The sequence below is a fragment of the Peromyscus maniculatus genome, chromosome 7, assembly GCF_049852395.1.
Source record: "Peromyscus maniculatus bairdii isolate BWxNUB_F1_BW_parent chromosome 7, HU_Pman_BW_mat_3.1, whole genome shotgun sequence".
Classification (NCBI taxonomy): domain Eukaryota; kingdom Metazoa; phylum Chordata; class Mammalia; order Rodentia; family Cricetidae; genus Peromyscus; species Peromyscus maniculatus.
The window spans coordinates 77,211,428-77,235,163 of record NC_134858.1 but is presented as its reverse complement, the minus strand read 5'-3'; the positions used below and the strand labels follow the sequence as shown (position 1 = coordinate 77,235,163).

The following is a 23,736-nucleotide window of genomic DNA, read 5'->3' as shown; positions in this document are numbered from 1 at the left end:
TCTCTCCCTCTCTCCTCCTCCCTCCCTCCCTCCCTCTCCCTCCCTCTCTCCTCCTCCTTCCCTCCCTCCCTCTCCCTCTCCCCCTCCCTCCCTCTCCCCCTCCCTCCTTCCCTCCCTCCCTCCCTCCCTCCCTCCCTCCCTCCCTCCCTCCCTCCCTCCCTCCCTCCCTCCCTCCAGGGTTTCTCTGTGTAGCCCTGGCTGTCCTGGTACTTGCTCTGTAGACCAGGCTGGCCTTGAACTCAGAGATTCCCCTGCCTCTGTCTCCTGAGTCCTGGTACTAAAGGCATGCACCACCACCACCCAGCTTAAACTTTCTTATCTGTAAAACCAACATGGCCATGTGACCTTTCTCATGTGGCACTTGGGGTTGACCAAAAATAAGTATATGCTAAGGGACAGCTTAGTGCCTGGCTCACAGCCAGTGTCCTTCCCCCAGCGACAAGCCTGGTTGTTCTGTCGCCTCCTTGTCGCTCAGTAAGGCCAGCGCTGACCCCATCCCTACCCCACACCCACTGCCCTATTTTCTGCTTTGTATTTTTGTCCACAACACTTTATTCACATACCCTGAGTTGTATTTACTGGTAATGTTTATTGTCTGTCCCTTTACTAGCTCTACAAAGTTCGTGTCTGGCACCCGATACAGATCAGAGGACCGAATACAAATGCGTGCAGAAGGAGTCCTGGCTGCTAACTGGAGCCTGCTCCCAGTCCACCGGTAACTCTTCAGGATCAGTCTGGAGGATGTCTGATGCCCCTTGGCATCTGTACCTTTAGGTTGTAGGAGGCACACAAAAACGGAGACAGTAATTTAAGCAGTGTGTTATGGAGGAGTCTAGTCTCGCTCAACTCCTGAACCCAAGGCTGAGAATAACGGGCAAGCCTGTTTATGAGGCTCCATTTCCTATTGTTCAGGTCGTGAGAGCCTGGTACCCAAAGTTGGCCTAAGAGACCCACCAGAGAGCTGGAGAGGGCAAAGTATCCCTGGACATCTTTTCTTTCCTTTGCTCTGTGCAGGTTTTTTACCCACACTCAAGGGAGTTCTCAGCATTTCGGGAGATCAGCTCCAGCCTCACCGCCGCCGCCTCCGCCGCTAGGTCGCGAGCGCGCATCTCCACCGCACCGCGGCGCAGGGAGCGACTCGCACAGCTCAGGCCCGCGGCGGTGGTGAGGCTTGGGCACTGGAAGAGCTGGACGCTGCAGAGCCTGCGGTAACCCGGGGCAGGACGGGGCGCGGGGCTAGTCTGGGGTCCGGGTGCCTTTCAGTATGCCCCGGGATCGAGATCGGAGTGGGTGAAATTGGGGAGGGCGGGGAAGTGCCATTCGTGTTTGGACCATACCGAGGGCAGCTAGAGGGCCTCCTGAAGGGCTCCCAAGTTCGAAGCCTGCCCGGCTGCTGAGGACAGCCCTTCTAGCCCGAGTGGGTCATACAGCTCCTTGTGCTAAGCTGAGCATCCGGTGGGCGGACTGGGCACCACGACCTGGCCACACCCTCTCCCGCAGGTGAGAAACTTTCCTGCTGCTGGGTCTGCAGCCCCCGGTAGCGCATCACATCCACAGAGCCCAGAGGCTGGAGACCTGCGCCTCTAGACCAAGGGCGTGGTCCCCAGATGCGCACCCCCTTCAGTGAATCTGTTTGTTTTTTACGACTAACCCTGCGGTTGACAGGTTTGTTCAGACTAGGGAGCAGGTCTTGATTCACCTTACTGGTGAGATGGCAATTAACTACTTCCTCCTGCGTTCTTCTCTGTCCTATTCGATGTAGTGAACTGAGGAAGGCTTTCTGAGACCAAGTGCGACAGAAAACTGTTCTGAAGCTTCGGTTTCCACAGCGCTTTAGATGACATGGAGCACCGGATATTGTACTCGATTTAATCTGGCAACGATGAAGCAATCGGGAATGTTTTGAGAGCAAAAGAACCTTGGAAGAAAGTGCCCTGTAGCTCCAGGGAAGCCAGAGGAACTGCCACACACGAATTAATCCTTAAGAACTGCCCCCTCCTGCAAGTAAGTAGCAGTATTTCCAGCGCGCAGGTAAAAATGAGATGAGAGAGCTAAGTACATTTTCCAACCTGATTCCACCAGTTACTAGTGGGGGCGGAGGGAGATTTGGAAACTAAAGCTGTGATTCCTGGCTTGGAGTACAGCAGCAAAAACAGGTACAAGAATGGCCTGGGCTGCAAGGATCCAGGGAAGGTGGAGGGACTGTTAATCGGTTTTGTTGCAGTGTGTTATAGCAGGGAGGTGATATCGATGGCGTGGGGGTGGGGCCAGGGATAAGTAGCTCTTTGGGAGGGAAGGCAGAGGCCAGCTCAAACTGCTTAGGGGAGGTCTTGAAGCCGGAAAGGGACTACTTGAAGCTTGCCTGGCCGGCACCCTGGAGCAGGGAAAGCATATTGGAGTCGCCTTTGCACAGGCGTGAGGCATGAGAATAGAGCCAGGAGACTTTTCAAAAGATGGAAGCATTGCCTCCCAGAACAACTTCTTCTAAAAGACAGCTCAAGACCACCCAGGAAAGCATTCCCAGAGATCATTTACAACAAGCTGGGCTGTGGATGGGGGTGTGCCATGGCCAAGCTTCTACAGATGTGAGTTATGACTCATTAGGGTAATGATGCTAGCCTGGTAGGTAGAAGCAGCATTTTGAAATCATGAAACTCAATAGAGGGGAAGAGAAAACATCAGCACTTACTGTGAGAGCCAGAGTGGATGTGTGTTCTTGTGGATGTTTTTCTGTTGTGTAACCTGCTGTTGCTACCTTCTTAGCCCTGGCTGCTCCAAGCCTGCCCCTGGGCTGAACCTCTGAAGCCTCTGCTTACCCAGGGTGGTCTTTTACTTTGCAAATGACATCATTTTCACATTCTTCTGGTTTCTGTTGGCTGGCAGATGCTGGGACATTTCACCACTCAGAATCCACTTCTGAATTCCTTTTTTTTTTGGGGATCTGTAAGGTCTGCGGGGTGACAGTAACTTGCTGAGGTGCTTCCTCATATATGTTTCCTTTAATCCCCAGGCCATGGTGACCGTTGTTTCCATTTTATATCAAAGAACCTACAGATATGTTGGAGTCACTGACCCCTAAAATATACGTGTGTGTATCTGTTTTTATGTGTGTGTGTATGTGTGTGTATACAAGGATATATATATGAGATATTATATATATGTACATATATATATATATATGCAATATAAAAGTGCACCTGGCTTTGCAGAGGCATGGAAAGCAGTCTCCTGCTATAGCAAAGGACGAGGCGTGGGGAGTATTTAAAATGAGTAGGCCTCTTTATGTGTGCTTTCTCCCTGGTGCCAGTTACTAGGACAGAAATATACGATGGTGGGAGGCACTGATTAAAGTTGCAATAACTACAGATCTGAGGGGAAACGTATCTGAAAAAGATAATAATCCCAGAATTTCAGGCTCACAGTCAGGTTCAAGCTCTAGCTCTGCGCTGAAGTTCAGAGATGGCTTTAAAATAGAGGACAGGGGACTGGGGAGCTGTCTAGGTGGTTAAGAGCACTGGCTGCTCTTCCAGAGGGCCTAGGTCAATTTCTGGCACCCACACTGTCCGTAACGTCTGTCGTAGACCACTTCTCCTGGTCTCCCTGGGCACTGCATACAGACAGTTAGTAAAATGCTTGCAGACAAGCATGAGAACTGAATTTGGATCCCCAGCACCCACATTTAAAAATGTCAGGTGTAGTGGCCATAATCCTGGTGTTACAGAGGTGGAGACAGGAGAGTCCTTGGGGCTGGCTGGCCAGCTAGTCTTTCTGAATCAATGAGCTTCAGACTTGAGAGAAGATCCTGTGTCAGAGAGCAAGGTGGAGAGGAATAGAGGAAGGTGCCTGATGCCAATCTTTTCCTTCCCCACACAAGCATGCACACACATGCATATATGCCACCTACCATGGGCATCCAGATAAGGGGCACATAATTGTAAATTCCATTGTATGGGAAACTGAAGTAAGAGGGTATGTTTGAAGCCAGCCAGTGAGACCTTGTCTCAAAGAGGTGTGTGTGTGTGTGTGTGTGTGTGTGTGTGTGTGTGTGTGTGTGTGTAGAGGGGGAGGGGAATAGGAAGAGATGAGATGGTGGGATAGTGCCTCCGTGGTGAGCAGCATTCATGTGAAAGACATCCTGGGGTTTCCATAATCTAGCTTAAGTGAGGCCTAGTGAGGAGACTTGGAATTCCTTGGTAAGGGCATGCCATTCCTCACCCACATTTGTGTGGAGCTTGTTACATGTCGGGATAATAGGAGTGTTATCTTTTACTGCAACCCATGGAACAAGACCATGAGGTGGAAATGGGATTATCACTATGCCCATTTAGCAAATGAAGAGACAGAAGCACACAGGAATGAGGTACTTGTCCATGGTTCCATTGCCAAAAGACAGGATCGATGAGAGTAGAGCCAGGCACATAACCATCATCACCTGCTCCCTCCTTGTGGTGTTAGGATCGGAGAAGCCCAGGGTCCCCTGCACTCCATGTTCAATTCTGAGCAGCACCTATTTAGAGAATAGGGGCCACTTCAAAGAACCAGGAGTAAGGTGGCTGGACATAAGGGTCTGGAGACCAACAGACAGCATCAGCCTGGCAGAGAAGAGGCATGGCCAGCACTTGAGTCAGTCCTGAGATAGTTGACCAGCAGGATGTGGCTTCATTCCTAAGGTCGGTGGTCAGGACTGTTCAGAAGAGGGGTTGCCCCACAGGATTAGAGGGCGCTGCATTTTATTTTCCAATGCTCACATTCAACTCTTAGACAACAAGAAGAAAAAAATTTGGAAATTAACACTCAATCAAAAAAAAAAAGTGAGTGTAGGTAAAGTAAGGGCACCAGGGTAAGCTTTCTGACGAAGGCACACACTTTCAAGTTCGGAGAACTTCCAAATGAAAGCGCTCAGCTGCCAAGTAGAAAGTTCAAGGTTGCTATCTGAAGGCATTTCGGTAAACTGTGTACCTACCAGCCTCTTCAAGAATTCAAGGGTTGCACTGGGGAGATGACTCAGTTGGCAAGGTGCCTGCCTGCCTTGCAAACATGAGGCCCTGAGTTTGGATCCCCAGAATCCAGGGGAAAGGCTAGGTGCAATGGGGTCGGCCTATAGCCCTAGTTCTTGGTTAGGGTAGAGGCAGAGCCAGGTGGATCCCTGACATTCACTGATGAGCCAGCCCAGCTCAATCAGAGAGCTCCAGGCTCGATGAAAGACCACTTCTCAAAAAATAAAGGTGGAGAGGAACAGAGGAAGACACGTGACATTGACTGCTGGCCTCCACACACATGGACATACATATGCAGAAGCACCTGCAGAATATGTGCACATGTATGTGCATGCGCGTACACAACACACACACACACACACACACACTTACACAGAGGGAGGGAGGGAGGAAGGGAGGAAGGGAGGGAGGGAGGGAGGGAGGGAGGGAGGGAGGGAGGGAGTCAGTGCCGGATTGATGGCAGAGCTCAGTGATGGAGCACTTGCCAACCATAAGTAGGACCCTGTGTTACACCCCCAGCACCAAGACATCTAAGATGAATAATACTACAAGGGCTGAGAGAAGAGGCTGCTGAAGAGACATCTTCAAAGAGATCTGTTGTACTGCCTCTATGCTAAGCCTAGTGCCTGGGCCTTCAAGGGAACAGGAAGTGAGCTGCACAGGTGCTTCATGAGGTGTCCTGGGTAACTGAATCAACCAGGTGAGGAAAGGGGTGCTTGGCCATCTCCTAGGACCAAGAGGGACCACCTAGGAGAGATGACCAGCTGGAGAGTGAGGAGGGCACAGGAGCTGTTTTGAGTAGAGAAGGTGATGAAGAGCCACCGGAAAGAAGACGGGTGTCACTGAGCATGCACAGAGAAAAGGACAGTGCAGTCCTAGCCTCCTGCTTTGACCTTGGATGGGTGAGAAACTGGCCAGCAACTCAGCAGACAATGGAGAAAGAGAAAAGAAGTTCCTCTGATCCCAGACCGGAGCATGGTGAGAGGTCAGAGTTGTGTTTGTGTCCAAGGGCTGGACATTACGGTTCCTGTGGGTCTTTGATGGGGTCGTGTGACAGAAGAGTTGTGGACTCTGCAGTGTTAAGGAAGAAGAATCCATTTCAAAGGGTGTTGGAGAGCAAAAATAAGCAAATACTGGGGCAGGTCCCACAAATTGTGTTGCTTGGAAAGAGTAGCAAGCTGTCTGCTTGATTCCACATTTACTTCTGATGGAGGGAGATTTAGGGGCGGGAGCAGTTAGAAGAGAAAATGCTTACTTAGCCAGCATTCCAGACTCCCATTTGGAAAGGGAGGCTCATCAGAATGTGTGTGTGTGTGTGTGTGTGTGTGTGTGTGTGTGTGTGTGTGTGTGTGTGTAAGAGGGGGGGGAGGGAGGGGAGAGAGAACATCACAATAAACACTTGAAGAGAAGTACCCTGTAAAATTACTGACAATACCAAATGTGCATTTGTCTGTTGTTTGTGGTTGAAAATGACTTTTGCATACATTTCATTTTCCTCAAATTTGACTTTTCTTCAGACACCAGCATAGCAAACAACTGGGGTGGGGCAGGTGGGGAGATGTATTTTCTCTCCTTAGAGAGTTTAGGAGGTTCCTTTAGGTTTTGTTGTTTGGGGGAGAATTGGGGTCCATTTAAGATGACGCTAATACAGTCTAGGAGCCTGGGGATTAAATTCATTTTCTCTGCCAGGCAAAATCTGAAGCATAACAGGTAGCAGCAGAGAAATCTCAGACACGGCAGTCAGAATTAGCAGCTGAAGGCAGGCATTTATCGGGGGTGAGGACTCACATATATGCTACAGACACACAGAGAAAAAGACCCTCTGCAAAGCAGAGACGGGTAAGCCAAAAATCAATTCTCTTCTCTAGGACTGGATTTTTTTAAACCTCTGAAGCATCAGTCTCCTACTTGGGTTGGGATGGGGAGTTTGAAGACAGATAGGGTAGGGGACAGTCCCCAACTGTTTTGTGACAGGCTCTGATCCAGCCTTCAACTTGCTGAGTCAGTCCATCAGTGGGGGACCTGCTGGCTGGAGACAACAGCTGCCTTGCTTCTGTCTCAAGTCAGGAGGTTGAGGAAACGTACCACCTTCCTTACCTAGCCACGGCCCTGCTCCCTGTCTGTCTGCCTAACAGGGAGTTGGTCTAACCCCTCGACTCTCAATGCTGTTATTTTGGGCTTATGCCAAGGTACAAAGTGATTTTTTTTTCCTTTAGTTTTCCTACTAGAGTATGAAAAGCATTTATTCCTGTTAGAAAGATGGAGAAAGCATGTGAGGACATTAATTTTTGTTTCTCCTTCCTTGCGAACATGCTTGTCCAGCCTCATGATAATGTTGCTTAAATGTGACAATCTCTTTATGAAATGCTAAACCTGTTGAAGGTAAAATGTGGGCTGCATGGCTGCTTCTGCCTCTGCCACCAAGACCTATATAATTACTTCCCTGACTGGAGAACATTACCAAAATGTCATAGCCCTTCAAGTGAAAATGATTTACACGCGTCCACCAATCCTCCCCTCAAACGGTGCATTTGCTTCCCCCTCACACATGTCCTTGTCACAGCAAAACAGCTGTCGTGGGGAAGCAGGACTGGCTGGGGGTGCTGCTTCCCACAGGTGCCTGGGGGATCAAGAGAGAGACACAGGAGGTGAGTGAGAGGATGGGAGTGTACATCTCTCCATCTTGCCCTACCCCCCCCCCACACCCACATTAACACACAGAAGCAGGCATTCAAGATGAAGCTCTGGACAGCATCATACAAGCCCGTGTCCTAGTCACAGCTGTGTTTTAAAATTTCCACACAGCCTAATGGAGTGTTAACCTGTATTCCTGGGAGTCTTGAAGCTGAGCTCAGGGTGCCAGAAGCAAGATTATAGCTACCATGGGTAGGCACTTCATATTTAGAATTACTCTTACTGTTGGAAGTTACTTACACTAACTTGCCATAGAAAGCAACTTGCTAAATCCGACTCCAAGTGATACCAAAGGAAGGTAAACTAGGTACCTTTGGAAACTTGGGGACCCTCAGGCAGGGGGCGGACTCCACTTCCCATCCTCCTTTTGCAAGGCCCCTCCTTGCTCTGTTCTCGCCAGGGCTTTTCTGCCAGGTGAAACTGTAGGCTGCTGGAAGCCATCGCTGTCCGTTCTCCACCACACTCCGGCTTGCTTTTTATCGGTAGTTCTGCTGAAGTGGCTGAGGGCTAGACAGATGGAGAGAGTAAACGATGCCCACCCCTTATGTCAGAACTCCAGACCAAGAAGCTGATCCTTGTGTTTGAGCTTTTCTAATGTACCATCTCAGCCTCCTGTATTTATAAGGTCCGACTGAGTCCTCCCCCTTGTACTTGTCTGTCAACAGAAGGATTTAGCTCAGGGCTTGTAGGAGCGGTGTGTGCTGCTTGGGGATGGATACCACTGGAGAGAAGTAAAGTAAGCTGGCTTTAACAAATCACTTCCCAAATGATTTAAGATACTGCCTAGTTTACTTACTGTAGTCTGTGCCAAATGTTTCCAAAGCTCTGATAATTAAAACTTACACAGAGTAGTTCCCTAGGGCCACACAAATGGCCTGACTTTAAAGTTTTATTTCACCTGGCCCCCATGTTTTGGAACCACAGCTATATAAATCAGCATGAGTACTTTGTGAGCAACAGGCTGACCTCTGGGGAGTTGGATTCATGCTGTTTGTATTAGCTACTTTTATGTTGCTGTAATAAAAGACTATGACCAAAAGCAACTTAAGGAAGAGAGTTTATTCGGGCTTACAGTTCCAGAGGGATAAGAGTCCGTCATGGCAGGAAGACATGGCAGTGAGTGGCAGGCATGGTGGCCAGAGTTCCATCCTTAAAGACAGACACAAAGTAGAGAGAACAAACTGGAAGTTGATTGAGGTAGCCTAACCCAGTGGCACACTTCTTCCAACAAGTCTACACCTCCTAAATCTCCCCAACAGGACAATGAACTGGAAACCAAGTGTTCAAATGTCCACCTCGATGATGGACATTCCTCATTCAAACCACCATACTCTCTCCTAAGTAAGAAATTCAAGTCATTCATGTCAATGGAATCTGAGGGAAGAAAAGAGTCCTCGTGTGCTAAAGTAGCTGGATGAGGTAGGTACCACAGTAGAGCAGAGGTGGCGCTGAACCCCTATCATGTGACAAAACTCCTCCTGGGGAGATGCGACACACACATCTACTCACCAAAGGTAGAAAACCCATAACAGCCCAAAGTATGGATACCACCAAAGTCTAGCTTGGTGAGCCAATGAGTTTTATTAGGGTTACTTATAGGAGTATGGGGGGGGGGTACTTACAGGAACAGAAATGACTCAAAGACAGCTGCATCGCCAAGACCTACCCCAGCACGAGTGACAGTTCATAGGAACAGCTTGGAAGGTAGAAGAGGACAGGTAGAAGAAGCTTTGAGGACCATCTTTATTTGCGCCAAGCCTGAGGTCCTGCGCTAAACTGAGACTGTTTTCTTAAAGATGCTTTTGTATCTGCTGTCTATGCCGTCATGATTCCATGCTGCCCTTTACTGTGTGTGTGTGTGTGTGTGTGTGTGTGTGTGTGTGTGTGTGTGTGTGTGTGTTTGGGAGGTGAAGGTCAGCAGGGATGAGAATGATTCTATATATAAGCCTGAATTCCAGAGTGTACAGGCCTGGGATTTTTTTTTTATCTTCACTAAGTCTCTCATGGTTACATTCAGAGTGTTTGATCTGAACTTTCTCCTCCTAATTCTAACTTGTCTAGAACAATCACTCCTCCTTATCCTTACAGAACAATCTTGTGGGGACTTTATGTACCTGTTGAAGGTGGTACAGAGAGGGTGGATTAATGACAGTTTGGAAATAGCTTTCTTTTCAAAGGTATATTTATTGTTTCATTACTGTAAGAATGATTGGGATAAAGTAAGGTGGATATAATGGACTTTGAAATTCATATTAAATGACAGTTTTGTTTCTAATGAAAGTTTAATTCATCCAAGAGAACAGTGTTTTCCTTAAATTTATTCAGCACTTACATAAGTTTGCTTGAACTCAAGATACCCCAGGCAGAGAAGCTTAAACAACAGACTTGAGTGGTCTTCACCGAGGGCCGTAAGGAAAGGCCCTGTCACAGGCTTCTGACCTTGGCTCACTGATGGCTGCACTTTTGCCGCCTGGACAATGTGATCCCTCTGTGTGTTCCCATCTCTCTCAGGATGTCCATCAGATGGCCTCTGTTCAACTAATTTAGAAGTCCTCTTTCCAAACATAGTTACATTCTGAAGTATCAGGGGTTAAGGGCTTGGCCACAAAAATTATAAGGTGGTCAAAATTCAGTCTATACATGCCATATCTATTATTCTTCTATGCACCCATGTCTGTCTCTTTCATCTATCAGTCATCTGTCCACTATCATCATCTTGTTTATCACTATCATCTATCTATCACGTATCTACCGTCTATGTAGATATACACAAACAATCATGCATATGCTTACAGACATAATCATAACTTTTGAAAATAGGTACCCATATAGAGTTAAGGACGTAAGTAAAAAGCAATTAGTATTTTGTCACAGAATATTCCTGGAAGGAATTTTACCAAATCCTTTTAAACCCTTTACATTTGCTCTCCATGGAAGTGAGCACTTAAGCCATAGAGGGCTTTCACACAAATGCAGTGGAAGCTTAAAAATGAAGAATTTAAGATTCCATGTGTGTTTCCAGAACTGGTTTAGGCTGAGCACAGATACTCCCGTGCTGTCCAAGACTCTCCCAGATGGAGAAAGTCTCCCAAAGAGACTCCGGAACCCCAAGCTTGGGAACGAAGCAAGGCTGTGTGCTTGTGGCTGTGAGGATATGCAAAGTACCTGGTTGGCTAAGCATTGTCTACCATTCCCTGGGATCTTCTTGCCTCAGAGAGCTCTCAACTCCCCTCCCACAGAGCACAGATTAGGAAGCACTTCTTATTTACTCTCATGTTCAGAGTTGAAAGAAGTAGAGACTAACTTTGTAATGCATTAACATCATGAGATTCCACAGTACATAGAGCATGTCTGCTATGATCTCGGCCTGTGCACTATCTTAGTGTGCTCTTTTTTTATTTTAACTTTATTACTATTGTGTGAGCACGTGTGTATGTGTATGTGTGTGTGTGTGTAGGTCAGAGGACAACTTGGTGGAGTTGGTTGTAGCAGGAATCTTAAAAGTTCTTATAAAATCAAACCTGAAGCCAGGTATTGGGGTGAATGCTGGAAGATCAGAGAAGCAGAACAAGCCACAGCCACCTCACCTCGCCAGTTCCTCAGCTGATCCTGTTTCCTCAGACTGGAAACCTCTGAGTCCTCATCCAGAATGGGTCTCAGCTGAACTGTTGCTCAGAATCTAAAAGCTTAACCAGGCCAAAAGCTTCTAGTTCCCGGTTTTCACGCCTTATATACCTTTCTACTTTCTGACATCACTTCCTGGGATTAAATGCTCACTTCCTGGGATTAAAGGCATGAGTCAGCCAGGCGTTGGTGGCGCATGCCTTTAATCCCAGCACTCAGGAGGCAGAGGCAGGCAGATCTCTGTGAGGATGCCTCCATATGGAATTCTGTGCCTGTCCTTGTTGGCACTTGCTTGGCCAAGGCCTGTATTTCTGTTTACCCTTCACGTGGAAAGGAAGGTTTCTGACCAGCCTTTTGGCATGAGCATCATCCTGTCAGAAGGGTGGAGATAATGAGCCTTTGTCTTTGTTTGGTCCATCAGGGGAGCTGCATGTTCAGGAGATGGGGAGAAATGCTTGTTCTTAAGAAAGAGGGATGCCCAGGAGTGAAGGAGACTCCCAGTGGCTTCAACCCAGATCCTAGATTAGGTATAAACCACACCCAAACACCTGTTTTCTTGGAGAGCTCCATTATTAAGTGGGGAAGAAAAGTTAAAGTGGCTGCTTTCTGACACCTTGCAGGTGTAATTTTTAAGAGGGGTGAAAGAGAGGAGGTCTGTGTTAGAATGGGCTAGGATGCGGTGGTGAAAGTGATAGGGGATGAGGGAGAAGGGGAAGGTGTACCAGGCTTTTTCTTTGGGGACACCAACCAGCTCCCAAATCATGACACAGAGACTTATTAGTTATGAATGCTGGGCCTTATTTTAGCTCTTATTTTAATCTGTTTCTCTTTATCGATGTTTTTGCCTCAGCGCTTTTTACCTTTCTTTCTGTATGTCTTATTCTGTGTCTGCTGGCTGGTGGTTGCCTGCTTAGCAGGCATCTCACTCTCTTTCTCTCTCATTCTCTTCTCTCTTCTTCTTCCTTCCATTTTTCTCAAGCCTATATTTCTCTTCCTATTTATTCTATCTGCCTGTCAGCCCCACCTATCCTTTTCCTGCCTAGCTATTGGCCATTCAACTTCTTATAAGACCAATCAGGTGCCTTAGACAGGCAAGGTAACAGCAACACATCTTTTCATAATTAAACAAATGCAGCATAAACAAATTTAATGTGTATTTACCCAGTTAAAATAATATTCCACAACAGGAAGGGGACAAGGGAAAGGGGAAGGGCTGTTTGTCTTGGAGGGACAAAGGACTGTCTTTGGATAGAGGGGAGACAGACGTGGCCCATAGGCAAATGGCAGTTTAATAAAGATAAAGGGGGAAACCGTGTTAGAAAGAGGTGTTTAATTTTTATTGGGCATGTTAATTAGATGAACCAAAGGAGGCTTTTGATTGTTGGACTTTGATAGCCCCAGGAGGAGGAAGTGGCCAAATAAGGGAATAGACCATGGTGGCTAGCTTTAGGGATGTAATCTAATGGTTTTTAGCAAGAGGGAATGGAGGGAAAGGTCATGGCCTGCCAGAGCACATTTTTGAGTAGGCTAGTGTCTCTTCAAGGGGAGCTGGCTTAGAGGATGGAAGAGTCAGGGAGCTAATGGAAGTGTTGGAATGTGGGAGGGAGAAGAGGTGATTGACAGTTTTTACTGCAGGAAAAGATGTCTGGAGCCTGCTAATCCCGCTTTCCCACCATGGGTTCTTCTGAAACTACCTATGCACACCTGAAAAAGGTAGTTTTAAGGTATAGTGATAATGTTTGTTATACATTCATTGGCAACAGCACTTTCAGTTGCTCAAAAGAATAATTTCTCTCTGCCACTACAAGAAGCCTGTTTAGGATGTGTTTCCTGTCAGTGAGCTTATTTTTAAGTACTCTATTGGTATGGGGGCAATCTGACCTACATTAGATACTTAGAGCAGCAGGGCCCCAGGGTGTAGGAGAGCACACTCTTGTCTCTATCTATATATCCAGAGGGCCACTGCCAGCTTCTAGTTCCCCGGTGTGAGTCCTGGTGCAGGGTGTCACTACCTCTGAGCCAGTCAGCACTGAAGACAGTCTCTATAGGGTGGGCTTCCCAGACAGATGGGATGGCAATTTCCAAACAGCCAGCAGGCCCAGCCTTCCTTTCAGCCAAGCTCAGAGACAGCCCTGGGCACTGGCAACACGAAGGAGTAAAATGCTGCTTTCCACAGCTTTTCGCTTGTTTGTCCTCGTGTGTGTCCCAAGGCCCAAGCATCTGCCCGGGGCTTGGATGAAAAGCATTGCCTGCTGGACCTTCCCAATGGCACCTGATGGCCGTTTAAAGGAGGGACCACAGGTTCTATCCTCAGGCTTACCTTTGGGAGTCAAGAGCAAAGAGGAGATAGTGAGAAGAAGCCCCTCATTTTTTTTCCCTGAAAGCTACCGAAGCTGCAGCTGGATGGATGGGAAGATGCATCTGGCTTTTTCTTTTTTGCCTTGCTGTAGTACCTCGAGGCTGGTTCCAGTATCATTCGCCGCCATGTTTGTCAGGTCACTTCTCTGAATTTTCCTATCATGATTCTTCCATCATGAATTCTTTCTTTTGGGACCATGGCACATGGAATAAGGTGAGAGGGAATAGTGTGCAGGAGAGAAGATGTATTCGTGCACCTATGTTGTCTCTAGGGGGCTTCTGACACCACACTAGCACAGGCCGTGTTTACAGCCAGGAGCCCCGTGAGGATGCCAGGCAGCTGCTTCCAATCCTGGTGGTCCACGCTGTGTAGTGCTATGGAGCTGTGGGGAGAGCAGCTGTGTGTGTGGTGAGACGCTTAGAGAGGAGAAACAACGTTGTCCACTTTTATTTTCTTTGCTTCATGTCCTTACCATTATCCTCTTGTCTCCCCCTGCTCTGTTTATTTCCTTGGCTGCAGTGTCGATTTGCAATGGTCAAAGGAGACCTTACCTTAGTGTCCTTAGAAAGAAACACTTATTACTGTATTTCTAAGTCGGTAAGTCAGCCAAGTAGCAGGACCGCTGAGCTGTAAATGCTGATAATTACAGCTTTTAAACATCCAAAGGGCTATCACTCGAGTTATTTTTATTGTAATTTCTCTCCATCTCTTCTTTCCTCTCTCCCTTATTGTGGTTCTGGGGACTGAGTCCAGAGCTACCACACATGGTAGACAAGCACTGAATGGCATCCCACGGATGTTATTTTTCATTTGCTTCATTTGCTTAGACCACATAGATCCATTATCTACAGGGTTGGTTTGATAGGAACCAGCTGGCCAAGCAGTTGGAGGTGTATGAAGAATAAACACAGGCTTTTCTGCCCCAGAATAGCTCTTAGCTAATAGTAACAGTGTAGGCTACTATTTCTTAATTTTACCCTGAATCTTCACTATTCATCTTTGTGTGTTTATGTATGCATATGTGTACCTGGAAAGTTTTCTCTCTGGGACCGGCCAAGCCCCAGCAGTCCCTTAGCCCATTTATAAAATAAACATACAGATGCTTATATTATTTAAACTGCTTGGCCATTAGCTCAGGCCTATCATTATCTAGCTCTTACTCTTACATTCAGCCCATTTCTATTAATCTGTAAGTTGCCACATGGCTTGTGGCTTATTGGTACCTTACCTCTTCCTTGTCCTGGTGGTGGCTGCAGGCAGTCTCCTCCTTCCCTTCCTGTTCCCTTAATTCTCCTCTCTGTTAGTCCTGCCTATACTTCCTGTCTGGCTACTAGCCAATCAGTGTTTTATTTATTAACATATTAGCCATACAGAACATCCCACAGCACATATGTGCATGCTTATGTGTGTGTACATGTGTATGTCTGTGTATGCAGTCCACCTGGAGACTAGAGGTTGACATCAGTGTCTTACTCAGTTGCTCTCCACTTTAATTTTTGAGACAAGATCTCGACTGGATCTTACCAGTTCAGCTAGACTACCTGTCCAGCAAGACTCATGGTTCAGGCATGAGCCCCTGATCCTGGCTTTTACATAGATGCTGGGGATCTGAACTCGGGGCCTGACGCTTGTGTACAAGCTGAGCCATCTCTCTAGCCCCTTGCCCATTCATCTTTCACACACCGTTTCATTCTTTACAGCCACTCTGTAAAGCAGGTATTGTTGTCCTCTTTAGTTATCGGGGGGGGGGGGGGGGGACTGAGGCCCAGGTAATTTTCTAATGTCTCTGTAGCACAGATTGGCAGGTGTTTTCTACCAATGATCAGAAAATAAATAGCTTAGGCTTTTTGGCTATCTCTATTACAGTCAGAATGCTAAGGAAGCCAGAGAAAACACAAAACAGATGGCTGGGTTACACTAAAACCTTGTAAAAATTGATACTTGTATTTGAATTTCATATTGTTTTATGTCACAGGGATAGTTCTGTAGATTTTCTTCAGTCATTTGGAAATTTAAGCATTCTTCCCTGGCAAGCAGTGTAAGAATGGAGCCATTGGGCTGGGTTTGCTGACTCATGACATGGGTGTCTGTGCTGGGAAGGGAGGGGTTTGGGGCGAAAAGCACTCACATCATAGGGGATGTCCTGTGTGCAGGTGGCAGAGAATGTAAAGTATTTGAGGGACTGTTAAAAAAAAATTTCTAAAATGACAAGTTATGAGACAAATTAGCTCCAAGTAAGAGTAGATGTCGAGGCCCATGCCAAGCCTTTTGCAAATGGCTTCTTGTCCCAATTAACTTATGGAGGTGAAAGGCTCTCACTCAGGGTTTCAATCCACAGTTTCTTTGCCCATTTTGGGGGGGGGCGGTCACTGAGGAGGCACGACATCTTACTGAGGAACACACAGCAGAGCAAAGCTACTTAACTCTTGGTGGCCCAGAAGTAAAAAGAGGAGCAGGGGCCGAGATCGCCTTAGCTTACTTACACACAAGCCGCCATAACTGCTCTTCTATCAGCCCTGCCTCCGAAAAGCTGTTAGTCTATCTTCAAGAGTTCCCCCAGTCTTAAAAGTTCCAACATTGTTCAGAAGCTAAGATCAAGGTGTCTTGTGAGATTCAAGGCAATCTCCTAACTGTGAGCTCCTGGAAAACCAAATCCAAGTCACCTCTTTACAATATACAAAGGAGTGAAGTAAACATTCCCACTCTAAAAAGGAGGAATGGGGACACAGTAAGGAACAATTAGACCAAAGGACTGAAATCCAGCAAGACAAACACCAAATCTACAGCTCCATGCCCAGCATCTGGGGCTCTTGGTGGCAATTGGTGGGCTCCCACAGCCTTGGGTAGCTCCGTTCTCAGTTCTGTTGTCTATAGTACATACCCTCTCTCTAGGGCCAGTTGAATTTTGTGCCTGTGGCACCATATGTGCTTTGCACCATAGATAGCCTAAAGTCCTGGCATGTCACCATTGTGTATGTGTGGGTGTCTCCATTGCTTCATACCATCGCCTCTCAAGGCCCTGCTGTATACTGCCTGGCTCGGTGGCTTCCTGGAACCCTGGTGCAAGCCTCCATGACTCTTAGTCTTGTATTTTGCATGCCTGTCAAGCCATCACATAGATGAGGCTGCCATGTCCTGCCAACCCCAGATGTTGTCTGACTTCTCTTTAGTTGCGATGCCCTGCCTAATAATGCACCCACGCTGTCCACCCACAGCGTGTCTCGCTTCCCTGGCCTTCCCTGGCCCAACCGCACATTTTCATATCTTCCTTGTTAAATAGACAAGTAGTGGTAATGACAGAAGCAGTGGGTGGGTGTGAGAGAGAACTGCTTCAAGAGACACATTCTGAGTCGAATTTCTGAGAAAACAGAGGTTCTTCATTCACTTTTGTCTCTAGGAAGGCATCCAGTTCCTAGAGTGAGCCATCAGGAAGGCCCACATCTTTGGGAACAAAAAGAATGGCTTACTTTTGTAACATTTCACAGTGGACTTACATGGCTTAAAGGCATCCAGAACCCGGTCTAACTCAAGGCCAAGGACAGCAGAGGTGGGGAGAAATGCTTGGTTACACTGCCCTGTCGTTGCTACAGTCTGTCAGGGACCAGGGCTTCAGGGGAGGTGCATTCTCCTCCTTGGGTTTTCCTTGCTGAGACCTGTATCTTTCAATGCTCTCAGAAGGGGACAGACAGCACCTGATTTCTTCACGAGATCTGGCTTCTTCAATGACCACTGTCTTAAAGGAACAGGCCATGATCTAACATTTCTATCTTTTTTGTTTATAGATATACAGAATGACCAGATAGGACCTGAGGGGTTGGGGGATCTGAGGCTCATGGGACTGACGTGCTGCCTCAAGTCTGAGTTGTTCGAGCCGAATAGGGACATAGATAGGGGAGCTTATCTAGGTTGGGCTCTCCCCAGCTTTTATCCCATGTTTATTTGGTTGTCAGTCTCTGGGTTATATAGTCTAGTATCTATGTTTACCAGTCTAAGTAGTATGCTTGACAGTATTCTGGATGGGTCACCATGCAGAACAGAAGGAGAGGCTGTAGATATGAGAATAAGAACTTTGTTTTGTTTTGTTTGTTTGTTTTTTGAGACAGGGTTTCTCTGTGTAGCTTTGCACCTTTCCTGAATCTCACTCTGTAGCCCAGGCTGGCCTCAGACTCACAGAGATCCACCTGCCTCTGCCTCCTGAGTGCTGGGATTAAAGGCGTGAGCCACCACCGCCCAGCATAAGAATGTATTTAAGGAATGACCTGGTGTAGATCTAGAGACCCAGGAAGAAATTTGAAATTTTTGAATTTATTAAGAGGGAATGAAGTGGGTGGAAGGGTGTGTTTTTGACGTTTGAAAGTAGATTGGGGAGGTTGTGGGAAAATCCTCAGAGGGTGAAGAGAGGTCTTAATAAAATTGGATTTTTATAGATGTCCCTGGAGTTAATTTCATTATGCAGTTTTAGAACAATAATGTCAAGTCACAAAAAGAGGAGGTAATGGATTGGCTATTAAAAAGCTAAATAGCCCAAGATAATTTTGGCTTGAGACCTATACCTTCTTTCCTTTCCACACTTACCATGTCTGTGGTTAGAGGGCACAGGTGTGGCTTGTTGAAGTTCCAGCACAGGTGGAGATCTTGGAAGCCAGTGGCTAAGAGCTTAACTTCTGTCTGATAATGATGAGGTTGGATAATCAGGAAGGCAGGCCTTCCAGACAGAGAAATAACTACCAGAGGCTCAAGAGAGAAATGTCTGGGTTGTACGGATCTATTAGCCTCTATGAACCAGTCTGAATCTTTTGGTTTTGTCCTTTGTATTTAAAGTAACACTTTCATGTGTGAGTTTTTGAAATTAAAATAATTAATAACATAGTGTAGTTTAAAGAAGTAAAGGTGGTGGGTGGAGGAAGTGGGTACTTGGAATTTAAAGACTGTTTTTGAGGTAGGGGCTATCTAAGCATGTGGCTCTACCCAATAGGAAAACAGAAAATATATGTTATAAATATTAGGATGAGAAGGCCACTATTTATAAAAATCAATAACCTTTTTTGACATTTAGATATAGCATAGGCACAAAACTCAAAACAGTTCTAAACACATCCCAATCTGTGAGTTTCCCAAGCAGTCATTTTGATTGACCATAGCCCTTTGAGTCAGTGTTTGTCAATGTTACCAGGAGCAAACAAAATAACTGTCCATCACTGAACACAGATCTGCTCTCTTTCATCCTTCACATACATCACATGACTTTCTCAGATCTTTGGAAAAAATGGGAAGTTTGAAACGTCTGTTTGTAAGTATACATGGTTGGCTTGGTGTCTGGGAACTGGAGGGCTGGGTGGCTGGAGCCTGGGCCAGTGAGGGTTTTAGCTTTGTCTCCAGCCATCTTAACTTAGGGCAAAGCCCTAGCTCACAGAAGCCCTTTAAAAAACATCTTGTTACATCCTGTTGCTGGAGGGCTTCTCTCCAGGCTCCACCAAGCCCCGCAGTCCCACAATCCACGTACAAAATAATCACTCAGACACTTATATTACTTATAAACTGTATGGCCGTGGCAGGCTTCTTGCTAACTGTTCTTTTATCTTAAATTAACCCATTTTTATAAATCTATACCTTGCCACATGGCTGGTGGCTTATCGGCATCTTTACATGCTGCTCGTCCTGGCGGTGGCTGCAGTGTCTCTCCCCTTCTTCCTGTTTCCCCAATTCTCCTCTCTCTTTGTCCCACCTATACTTCCTGTCTGGTCACTGGCCATCATTGTTTTATTTATATAGAGTGATATCCACAGAACTTCCCCTTTTCTTCTTTTTTTAAAAAGGAAGGTTTTAACTTTAACATGGTAAAATTACATATAACAAAACAATTATCGAGCAAGAATTACAGTTACAATATTAAAGAAGATGTCCTATCTATCTTATATTTGTGAGTTTAAGGTTTTATATCTAACTTATCTTTTATCATAACTGAGGAAATTACAACTATCTAGTCTTTAACCACATCAAAGACCTGAGAAGGAACATAATGGTACCTGAGAAATGGTAGATGGATGCAAGCAACTTTCAGGAATCTTGCAAGAGTAGACCAAGACAGCTGGCAGCCTGGACAGTCACCTAATGTTTCTCAGCATTGTTGGTGCATTTAAAGTGGCTACAGGCCTAGAGTATATGACAGACCATTTTTATAAGCAGGAATTCTGAAAGACCATCTTACCCTGTCTTGGCAGAGTACAGTGGTCACTTTCCTTATGTCCCGCTTGTCCAGAAAGGACAGCATTGTATTCATACTGTCAGCCGTCAAGGCAAGGGCAGTTCTTTGCCCAGTAGGCCATTTTGTGTCAAGAAGACAAACTTCCAAATGGAAATGTCTTAGAAGCCCAACATTCTCTTGGGATCAAATTGGTGCAGCCAGGAGCAATTGTGTCTCACGTCAACAGAATTCTAAGTTATTTAAATGCCATATTCTCTAGGTCTATGAAGTGTTTGAAGATTACCTATCTATCTGAAATATATCTATGTATACCTAGAAGACTTAACTAACATGGCTACAAATATGATTATCATAGATGACTAATTATTAATCTATTTTTAATTATCCATTACAATTTTAAATGAGTTACATAAACATAATACCTCAAACAAGAATAGAAGTATATATATATATATATATATATATATATATATATATACAGTATAACAAAATTAACTTCAAGTTTGTATCAATAAACTAAAATTTATACCAATGTAAAACATTTTAAACAAGTTGTTCTTTAAAAGTAGGTTCATTAATCTACCCTTTTATTTTATCATCTCTATATCCTCCTATATATCTATATCATATCCCAGCTAGCTCAGTTGGTAGAACATGAGAATCTTAATCTCAGGGTAGTGGGTTCATGCCCCACGTTGGGTGCCAGATATTGGAGAAATTATTTTGGCCACTCCACGTAGTTAAAAGGATATTTATTTAATGGCGTAACTCACAAATTAAGTGAAAGGTAGGTCGCAGGGTCTGGGGAAGGTGTATCACAGTCCAGCGGTGTTCTCCGGAGCTCTGCACAGTCTACCTTCACCGTTCAGCTTCCCAGCACCGAGAGAGGGCACAGAGAGAGCGCTGGCCCATCCAGCTCTCCTGTCTCCAGGCGCCTCCCCTGGCCCCGCCTCATAGGTGTGACAGTTGCCAGAGTCTCAATGGGGGTTGGAACTTCCAGATCCAAGCTGGAATGGCTACCCACTACAACATCCTTGGAATATTTTTTCTTCTTTTTTTTCCAGCTTATTTTGTTTGTTAATATCATGAGACTTAGTAGCACTAACAACTTAAAAATCTACTAAAAAAGTTTTTTTTCTCCAAAATTAATTGGTTTGTAGCATGAGCTGTAAGAGTGATGTTAATCAGCCTTGAGTCACCCATTACTTTCTTATGAAGAATGACAGAAAAGCAGGTTGGTCAGTTTTGAAATTCTGAAAACGACTTTTTTGAATTAAAAAAATGTTACATTAAATCAAAACACAGAATGTGGGTTTGGATTTACATGTACAAAAACCAGTTGGGGGGCACAAAAATACATAAAGTATGTTATACACAAAATTAAGGAGTTTGAAAGGTCTGTTTGTAAGCATACATGGTTGGCCTGATGACAGGGAACTGTGGGGCTGGCTGGCTGGAGCCAGGGCCAGCCAGGGCAGCACCCAGCTCCTGAGGCAGGAAACAGTGGGAAAGGGTAATTTTCCATCCCAAAGAATCAGGCCCCTGAAAGTCTGGCCTCTCGCTTTGGAGTCAGTCAGCCGAATGGCAGCTGGTATCGGCAGAGGAGGTCGAAGGCACCAGAGGATGTCGTGAAACAGGCCCCGCTCCGCAGCACCAACTCCCTGCATCATTTGCTTTTCTTGGTGCTGTAGCAAACGCCTGAGACAAAAACAAGGTGAGGACAGAAGAGGGAGAGACAGGGTGGCAGGAGCGGGAAGCAGCTGCGCACACTGCTCCCACAGTTGGGGAGCCGAGGCAGACCCAGGCTGGCGCTGGGCTCGGCTCTGTCTCCTTTTTATTCAGTCTGGGACCCACCCAGGGCCCCAGCAGCAACTACATCGTGGATTGGTCTTTCCCTCCCCAGTTCAGTCTGTCTGAAAACATCTTCGTAGATATACCCCCCCCCCCGCCCCCGAGTTGCGTTTCCATGGTGATTCTAAATCCAGTCGAGTTGATAAGATTAACCAGCACATGTAGTGGTTTTACGTGATTTTGAACTGACATGGGATGGGTAATTGAACACTTAGGTAAAGTTCAGCTTCCCTTTTCCTGTCTTCCCCACCTAAGGGTTGATATCTCTTGTGTCTGCCTTTCTACCTTTAGGGGAGTGACCTAGTTCCTAATTCCTAACACTGGCAGGCGTCTGTGAGCCCCAGCACCTTACGCTTTGGACATTGTGGCTTTGGATACTCTGCGGGTCCCAGGTCTAGGTACAGGGAGTGAGGGGTGTGAAAGGAGAGATGTGTGCCTTGGGGCAGAACGGTGGTAATGCTGTGGCTAAAGTCGGCTGTGGGTGGCTCTGAGCCCCTGGCAGGCAGAAAAAGGCAAGTTTGAGAGAGTTCTTTTATAGACAAAAATGCAGTGGTAAAGATTGCTCAGGGAATCTCGGTTTGGATTGGTGTGTTATCCAAAATTTCCCGACTTCGGTTTCTCCATTTGCCTGTGGGGTCCTGGCCTATACCTCCTGTCACTCTGCCCCCAGCAGGCAGTCTCACTTACATTAGACACTTCATAGTAATTACACATAGGCTGCCCTGACCTTGATCTCCCCAGATACACATTCTAACACTTCCCAAAGAAGATATTTTTAAAAATAATTCCAATAAGAAAAGAAAAAGGTATTTGGGAAATCCTGGAAGTGTATCCTGCTTCAGGAATACGCAAAGGTGAGGTGTGGGCCTCTGCTGAGACCCTTCCTCAACTGTGCAGTTGCTGTTGTCCACGTCCCTGGGGTGCATCTGCATCGGATGCCCGTCTGCATCGCTACACAGGAGAGGCTCAAGTCAGACGTGCTGGCAGTTCGCTCTGGCACTGATGTTACTAACTCCTCACAGGTCTAGGTGATGAGGCTGCTGCAAACTCTCCGAGGTGTGGCCACAGTCTCTGCTCCCCCCCCCCCCACACCCGTCATCTCCCAGAAGTTCACACTGACTGCATGCCAGGCATTCGGTGTAGTTCACACCCACCCACCCACCCACACACACACACACACACACACACACACAGTGATTTCATATATACTCTAGACTAGTGGGGAAGGAAAGGAAATAATGACTGTGTGGTGTGAGGTATAGGCAGCTGGTGACCCAGTGGTTAAGAACTGGGGACTCGTGACCCCAAACTCTTGAGTGCATCCAAGGTCAGTTGGGGTGACTGTGCATCTGTGAACGGACTGATGAGTTTTGCTCTTGCCTTTCTCCATGTGTGCAGGGTGGAGATGTCTGCCCCGAGGCTGACTTCTAACAGAACATCCCTGCAGCCAGCATCTAATGCTGATTACACCTGGGAGTATGAGTACTATGAGATTGGACCAGTGTCCTTCGAGGGACTGAAGGCTCATAAGTGTAAGTCCTGTGCTGCTCCCAGGGGTAACCGTCATGTGTTTGTGTTAACCTGTGAAATCCCCATGACTGCTTTTTCCTGATAGCCTATCTTCTTACAGAATGGTCTTGTATCTCTAAATACCAAGTACCCCTCTCACATAGGCTGATTGCCCTGGGGTGGCATGATATGGGGACATTGGTAATTGGGACATTGGTAATTCTGGTTTTCAAAGGACCTAAAACAACACCCCCTTGGTGGAAGAATGTGGATTAGTGTTTTAGCCTTAGAAAGAGCTTTTTTGTAAGGGGGGGGGGGAGAAAGAGAAGAAAAAAGAAAGCATTAACTGTTCCAGCTCCCTCAAAGCATCAGTGTTTGAATAACAACAACAAAAATGTGTACAGAAATAGGATCCAGAGAGATTGCATGAAGACTCTTCTTTTGTAATTGCCAGTAATGTTATTTAGAAACCCATTGGAAGGATGAAGAGATGGCTC

General features: G+C 46.3%; 1 protein-coding gene across 4 annotated transcripts in view; it reads left to right on the top strand.

Annotated features, from left to right (window-relative positions):
* The first annotated feature begins 1,093 nt into the window (after nucleotides 1-1,093).
* Nucleotides 1,094-23,736, top strand: part of Mrap2 (melanocortin 2 receptor accessory protein 2) — a 37,958-nt gene continuing 15,315 nt past the window's right edge. Inside the window, exons 1-3 of one of the 4 annotated variants that reach the window (XM_042281339.2) lie at nucleotides 1,094-1,208; nucleotides 1,763-2,004; nucleotides 23,129-23,262. In XM_042281339.2, the coding sequence (XP_042137273.1) occupies nucleotides 23,136-23,262 (127 nt within the window). In that variant the 5' untranslated portion in view covers nucleotides 1,094-1,208; nucleotides 1,763-2,004; nucleotides 23,129-23,135. Of the gene's footprint in view, nucleotides 1,209-1,762; nucleotides 2,005-2,269; nucleotides 2,586-21,862; nucleotides 21,946-23,128; nucleotides 23,263-23,736 lie in introns of those variants that run through there. The other 3 variants (XM_042281337.2, XM_042281340.2, XM_076576710.1) reach the window with 3 other exon arrangements.